The sequence below is a fragment of the Miniopterus natalensis genome, chromosome 13 (assembly GCF_054644295.1).
Source record: "Miniopterus natalensis isolate mMinNat1 chromosome 13, mMinNat1.hap1, whole genome shotgun sequence".
NCBI classification, from domain to species: Eukaryota; Metazoa; Chordata; class Mammalia; order Chiroptera; family Miniopteridae; genus Miniopterus; species Miniopterus natalensis.
The window spans coordinates 47,884,083-47,891,588 of NC_142093.1; the positions used below are offsets into that span (position 1 = coordinate 47,884,083).

The 7,506-nt window shown below is 47.5% G+C and overlaps 1 protein-coding gene across 1 annotated transcript; it reads left to right on the forward strand.

The window, feature by feature from the left end:
• Positions 1 to 4,083: 4,083 nt before the first annotated feature.
• LOC148091670 (endogenous retrovirus group K member 9 Gag polyprotein-like) lies at positions 4,084 to 6,266 on the forward strand. The gene has a single exon (XM_087823753.1). The coding sequence runs from the start codon at positions 4,084 to 4,086 to the stop codon at positions 6,175 to 6,177; it is 2,094 nt and encodes a 697-aa protein (XP_087679879.1). The 3' UTR covers positions 6,178 to 6,266.
• Positions 6,267 to 7,506: the final 1,240 nt, after the last annotated feature.

Here is a 7,506-nt window from a genome sequence, read left to right on the forward strand (position 1 = left end):
GAAGATTGTGATCAGGAAGGTGACATGATCTCACTGACATTTTAACAAGATAACACTGGAAGCTGAGTTGGGAACAGACTGAAGGGGGAAAAGATTGAAGCACAAGGCCGTTACAGGCCCTTGCAATGATCCACATGAGGAATGCTGACGGCTTGGACCGAAAGTAGCAGAAAGAAATTATCGGTGTCTAAGTATATTTGGAAGATAGTACTTCATTCCTCCAGTGAAGCTGCGAATCATTTGATAACTGCCTCTGCACCACATCCAGAATGTCGTTGAGAGTTTTATTGATATTCTATTAATGTACTGAATTGGAAGGAATCCACTAAACGTGTAGATCAACTTGGGGGACATCTGTTACAATATGAGTTTTCTTGCATGAACATGTGTCCCCATCTTTAATGCACCATGGTAAAGATTTGCAATTTTCCTCACATGGGTTCTGTGAATTTCTTTTTAAGATCATTTTTTTCTTTTTTTCCTGTTTACATTGCAGTTGACATACAATATTATATTCGTTTCAGGCGTACAACCCCGTGATTAAACATTTATATAACTTACAAAGTGATCACCCTGATAAATCAAGTACCCACCTGACACCATACATAGTTATTGCAGTATCATTGACTCTATTCCCTGTGCTGTACTTTACATCCCCATGACTGTTCCGTAAGTACCAATTTGCACTTCTAAATCCCTTCACCTTTTTCACCCAGCCCCACAACCTCTCTCCCACCTGGCAACAGTCCAAATGTTCTCTGTATCTATGAGTTTGTTTCTGTTCTGTTTGTTTATTTTGCTTTTTAGATTCCCCATGTAAGTGAAATCATCTGGCATTTGTCTTTCTCTGTCTGACTTATTTCACTTAACATCACGCCCTGTAGGTCCACCCATGCTATTGCAGATGGCAAGACTTCATTCTTTTTTATGCACCACGTTTTCCTTATCTATTTATCTATTATAGGAACTTAGGTTGCTTCCATATCTTGACAATTGTAACCAATGCTGCAATAAACACACGGATGTATATGTCTTTTCGATTTTGTGGTTTGTGTTTCTTGAGGTAAATACCCCGCAGTGGGGTTGTTGGGTCCTTCTTTATCTCTTGTTATAGCCTTTGTTTTAAAGTCTATTTTGTTTGGTATAAGTATTGCTACCCCAGTTTTGGGGTTTTTTTGCACTTTCATGAAATATCTTTTTCCATTCCTTTATTTTCAGTCTGTGTGTGTCTTTCGATCTGAAGTGAGTCTCTTGTAGGCAGCATAAGTAAGGGTTTTGTTTTGTTATCTATTTAGTAACCACATGTTTTTGATGGGAGCATTTATTCCATTTGCATTTAAAGTAATTGTTGACAGGTATGTATTTATTACCATTTTGTTATTCATATTTTTTATCTTTTTTTCTTCTCTTTCTTAAAGAAGACCCTTTTACATTTCTTATAATAGTGGTTTGATGGTGATGAACTCTTTTAGCTTTTTTTTCTCTGGGAAGTGCTTTATTTGTCCTTTGATTCTAAATTATAGCTTTGCTGGTTAGAGTAATCTTGGTCATAGGGTCTTGCTTTTCATCACTTTGAATAAGTTCATTTTTAAAAGAAGTGTGTGTGTGTGTGTGTGTGTGTGTGTGTGTGTAACTGGTTATGGCTGATCTAGAGAAAAAACACAGTCTTTTGTGTATTTGTTACTTGGCTGACCATTTTATTCAAAATTTTACAAAACTATCATTAGTTTTAATATTTTTCCTAAGTTTTTCAGTTTAATCTTCATATACTGAAAATTTTATTTACCTATTTCCAAAAGTTAGGCATGTCAGTCCTCTACTTTCATATGTGAGTTTTGATGGTAAAAGGAATTTGGAATGGATCTTAACATAGGCAATGAAGCGTGGGTCCCAGTGGGACTTTGCCATAAAACTCCAGGCTTTGAGGAGCAGCAGGGTACCAGGTTCTCAGAATATGTGTATGGACTCTGGGGGGGGGGGGGGGGGGGAGATGGAGCAGAAGGAATGTTAATTAAGACTGCTGAAATAAGGATTTAGAAAAATACCTAAAGCAAGTTTGGATTCACTTGGATTAGACTTGTAAGGGAATTTGGAAGTTACCAGGCTGGCAACCTCATTTTATCTATGAAAAGAATGGGTCCAAAGAGGAGAAGAGAGTCTTCCAAGGCTGCAAGGTCAGTGGTTAAGCCTGGGCCAGAATATGGTCCAGGTTTCTTTCCACTTTCACTGCACTGAACAGGGGGCCAACTTCCCAAGGGAGGAGCCAAGACAATAGGAATCCAAGAAGCAATAAAGGGTTTTTAGTCTCATCCTATCACTTTTGATTGAGGAGAGTAGAATATCTTATGTGCCCCACATCTCCACAGGGTGTTGGATAGGAGAGAGGGAGGGAGGAAGGGAGGGAGGGAGGGAGGGAGGGAGGGAGGGAGGGAGGGAGGGAGGGAGGGAGGGAGGGAGGGAGGGAGGGAGACAAAAAGGAGACAATATTCTGAGCCATCAATTATTTCCCCTTGTACAATTATTGGCCCTTGGAAAAATACACTTACTTCCCTGGTCTCAGCTATTATCACCTTAAAAATTAATGGTCCATTTAAATTGGAAGCTACATCTAGTCCACAGATGTGTTTTGATTCTGCTGTGTTTGAAAACAATTTTAATTATTTGATAGCATTTAGGAGTCTTGAAAGTTCACATGAAATTTAGATTTCTGGCTTTTCTTGAAAAATGTGAAGATCTTGCAACACTGGGCCAGCTTGCTACATGGTACCAATTGTCTGACTGGGAGGTTCACCACTCACCATCTGCCATCATCCCTACTTATTCACTTAGGCTGCCCACCTTGCCCCAGGGGGCTTCTCTAAGAGAATCTCAATCTTCCCAGAGAGTCTGTTGTGGTGCTCTGATCTCAGCATGGTCTTGGAAAATATATTTTAAGTAAAGTTTACCCACACATCTGTCCCTCTAAATATCTCCTCTTCTGTATTGTTTCCAATTCAGGTGATTTATCTATTTTCCTATTGTTCTGCACACCTCCTCTTGCTGATGCCCAGGCTCCTCAGTCTTGGCAGTGCAATCTCAAAGCCTTTGTCGGTCATTTGGATGTCTCCGTTTTTCCCCTGAGCTAAATGCCCTGGGTCCTGGCTTTTGCCCAGCATGGCCTGGAAAGGAGAAAGAGACAGACCTGGCTTCCCTGGCTCACTCCCAGAACAAATCCCTCTGCTCTCTCTTTATACCTTCATTTCACAAATCCTAGGGTAGTAAATGAGTCAGCAATGAATGGTGACCATTATATATCTAAGGAAAAGAGGTCAGAATTGACACTAGCTGCTTAACCTGCTGGTGACTCCTGCAGTAATGAAAAGCAAGTGGGCAGAGAATATGTCCTGATGCAAATAGAGGCCCAGGAGCAGCCCTGTCCAGGGTGCGGTTGGGGAAAGGTGAGACAGTGTCAGGGCAGGAAGACAGTGTGGGGAGCCGGCGGGACTCCCCCTGGGGAGGGCCCGCCGGGCGAGGTGCTGCCCCGGGGTGAACACCCGGGGTGGCCCGTATGCCCTAGTGTCACCAAGAGAGGAATCTCTGGGGCATTGACCCGAGTGGTGGGCAGCGGTGCTAGCACTCGCCCTGCTCCCCCGGCTCCCCCTCCTTAAGGACTTGGCTAAGCTTAAGATTAACTGTGCATACATGAGGAAATACCTTTGTATAGGAGGCTTAGCAGAGGTCAAAAGGGCAGAAGGTCCTAGTTAACTAGACAAAGAGTTAGGTGGGGAACATACCTGGGACAAAGGTTACTGATTAAACCGCTGCCTTACTGAATGCGCTATAATTACAAACTGAAAAATAAACTCGGGGCTCAGTCACGTACTGAAGCCCTCCCGATCCCATCCTGTCTCTTGTCTTTCTTTTCCAATCCTCACCCCCTCAATCAGGTTACTGTTAGACTGCTGGCAGGCTCCGGCAAGTGGCGCCCGAACAGGGACCTGAAAACCTGGGAACACGGTAGAGGACACCGCTCGGGGCCGCGCGGATAGCTATCGGGTAAGTGATAGCCGGAGGGAGCGGTCAGTATATCGGGAGTAAGAAATCATGGGCCAGGAAAATAGTAAGGTGCTGTTTGCACAGGTTTTGAAAACTATGCTCCGTTCTAGGGGCGCCAAGGTTAGTACTGCCCAACTGCGGAACTTTTTGCAGTTTGTGGAGGAAGTGTGCCCCTGGTTTCCTGAGGAGGGCACTGTTAATCTAGAAACTTGGAATAAAGTGGGAAAGCGAATGCAGGGTTTTTTCCAGGCACACGGCCCCCAGAAGGTGCCTGTAGAGGCCTTCTCACTCTGGACCTTGGTCCGAGACTGCCTTGACCCCCGGCATGAAGGAGTGCGCATGGGGGCTTCTTCTGAGGCCACGCCGGTAGAGGCTCCAGGAGCCTCGTACGCTGAGGGCGAAGCCTCCGCTCCCCCGATACAGCTCCTCACTGTTAAACCCGAGAGGCTGAATCCGAAAGAGGAACAGGACTTAGATGAAGCTGCCGCGGCCTATGAGAAGGAAAAATATGGGGAGTTTGTGTTTCTCTCGGAAGAATGCGCAGACAAGCATAACCCGTTGCCCCCTGATCCTACAATGGAGGGCCTGTGGAAGCAAATGCAGGCGTTGATGAGCCAAGTGCAGGATTTGCATAAATCAGTGAAGGGAAAGGACGCTGAAGGTTCACAAGGTCAGCCTAGTGCGCATCCGAAAGGGGCTGACCCCCCCTTAATAGATCTAGAAGAGGACCCTCCAGGGTACCCAGGGGAGAAGCCGACTGTTTCCACACTGAGTGCAGGACCCGGGATTGGGATGCCAATAGGAGTTCGTGTCCTCGATCCTCAGGAGCGAACTATGATCGCTCTGGCTCAAAAAGGACCGGGTCAGGCCCGGGACCCTGGGTGGGGGAGGGTACGAACTGACTTTGCGCCAATGTCTTCTTTTCAAATGGCGCTTAGCCAGGCCAGACTGAGAGGGGAAGATCTAGAGGGGTTCGATTCAGAATCAGCAATGTGCTATCCAGTATTTGAACAGCCAGCTCAAGGGAACAACCCCCCGCAGAGAGTGTATGGGCCCATGGATTTTAAGAAATTGAAAGAGCTGAAGATGGCTTGTGCTCAGTATGGGCCCACTGCTCCTTATACAGAAGCTATTTTGGAGGCTTTAGATACAGAATATACCATGTGCCCCAATGATTGGAAACAATTAGCGCGCGCTTGCTTGTCGGGAGGAGATTACTTGCTGTGGAAATCTGAGTATACGGAGCAGTGTGAAAAGGTCCATCGGCTAAATGTGAGGAATAACATTCCCTCCGATTTGCAAGGCCTGCTTGGAGAGGGGCAATTTGCAGACACTCCTGCCCAGTTACAGTTTGGGATGGGGACTTATGCCCAAATTTCTGCCACGGCCAGGAAGGCTTGGAAAAAATTGCCTACCACAAAAAATGTCACCATGGATTTGACTAAAATAAGGCAGGGCCCTGATGAGCTTTACCAGGACTTTGTCTCCCGGCTCCTTGACGCAGCAGGGAAACTGTTAGGGGACGGGGAGGCTGGAATAATCACTGTAAAACAGCTAGCTTTTGAGAATGCCAACACTGCATGTCAAGCAGCCCTACGGCCTTATCGGCATAAGGGGTCTCTAAATGATTACATTAGACTTTGTCAGGATATAGGGCCCTCTTATACCACCGGAGTCACTCTTGCAGCCGCTTTGAGAGGTCAGACTATGCAACAATTCCTACAGCAGCAGGGGGCTGGGCGAGGCAGGGGGCGACGAGTCCCCGGGCCCCCCGGGAGTTGCTTTTCCTGCGGTCAGCTTGGGCATTTCACTCGAAATTGCCCCCAGAAACCCTCCAGTAATCAGAGGGCTCCCGCGGGCCCGCCCCGTGGAGCATCTCCGGGGCTTTGTCCGAGATGCAAAAAGGGAAATCACTGGGCCCGGGACTGCAAGTCGAAACTTGATCTGCAGGGACGGCCCCTTAGCCTCCCCCTGCAGTCGGGAAACTGGCAGAGGGGCCAGCCCCAGGCCCCGCAAACATATGGGGCTCTGAAGGGGGAGCCCCAGGGGCAAACCCCGGGAAGTAATCCATTTGTGACCTCTTCCGAGCCACTCCAGGGAGCGCCGGACTGGACCTCAGTTCCGCCGCCTACACAGTACTGACCCCGGCCATGGGAATGCAGGCTCTGCCTACTGGGGTCTACGGTCCCCTGCCCGCAGGAACAGTGGGACTCCTCTTAGGACGCAGTAGTAGTACCCTGAAAGGATTGTTAGTGGCCCCTGGAGTCATAGATCAGGATTATACCGGAGAGGTGAAGGTTATGGCCCACGCTCCTCATAATGTAGTAACAGTGGATAAGAATCAGAGAATTGCTCAGCTCATCCTGCTACCCCTTATAGAACAAGGAAAGGTTATGACGGCTAAAGCCCGCGGACCTCAGGGATTTGGGTCCTCTGACGCTTATTGGGTGCAGCCCATTAGGAGAAACCGGCCGGAGATGGCACTTTGGATTAATGGGAAGGTGTTTAAAGGCATTCTAGATACTGGGGCTGATGTCTCAGTTATTTCCCTCAAGCATTGGCCTGCTAGTTGGCCTATTCAACCAGCAATGACTGACCTACAAGGTATAGGTCAAAGCCAGACCCCGAAAATCAGTTCTACGGTTTTGGGCTGGCATGATGATGAGGGACATCAAGGAGAGTTTCAGCCCTATGTGTTACCAGATTTACCTGTGAATCTGTGGGGGAGGGATGTCATGGAGCACATGGGGGTGTATCTCCACAGCTCGAGTCCAGCGGTTACACAACAACTACTTAACCAAGGGCTGCTACCAGATCAAGGATTAGGAAGAGAAGGGCAGGGCATTACTGAACCCTTACAACCCCTGCCCCGGCCGGGGCGCGCTGGCCTGGGGTATTTTTAGGAGGGGCCTTTGACTCTCCTGCTACCCATGCCGATAAAATCACCTGGAAATCAGATCTTCCTGTATGGGTAGATCAATGGCCCCTGACTACTGAAAAAATAAAGGCTGCTCAGGAGCTGGTGCAGGAGCAGCTCCAACAAGGCCACATTGAGCCGTCTAATTCTCCCTGGAATTCACCTATATTTGTGATCAAGAAGAAGTCAGGGAAATGGAGATTACTCCAGGATCTTAGGAAGGTGAATGAGACCATGGAGCTCATGGGGGCCCTCCAGCCAGGCTTGCCTTCACCTGCGGCCATACCCCGTGATACATATAAGATTATTATTGACCTGAAAGATTGTTTTTATACCATTCCCCTTGATCCCCGGGACTGTCCACGATTTGCCTTTAGCGTACCATCAGTAAATTTTCAGGAGCCTATGCAGCGATATCACTGGAAAGTGCTGCCTCAGGGAATGGCCAATAGCCCGACCCTGTGTCAAAAATTTGTGGCAACGGCCTTAGCTCGGGTAAGGCGTGAGTACCCAGCAGTGTATATCTGTCACTATATGGATGACATCCTCATTGC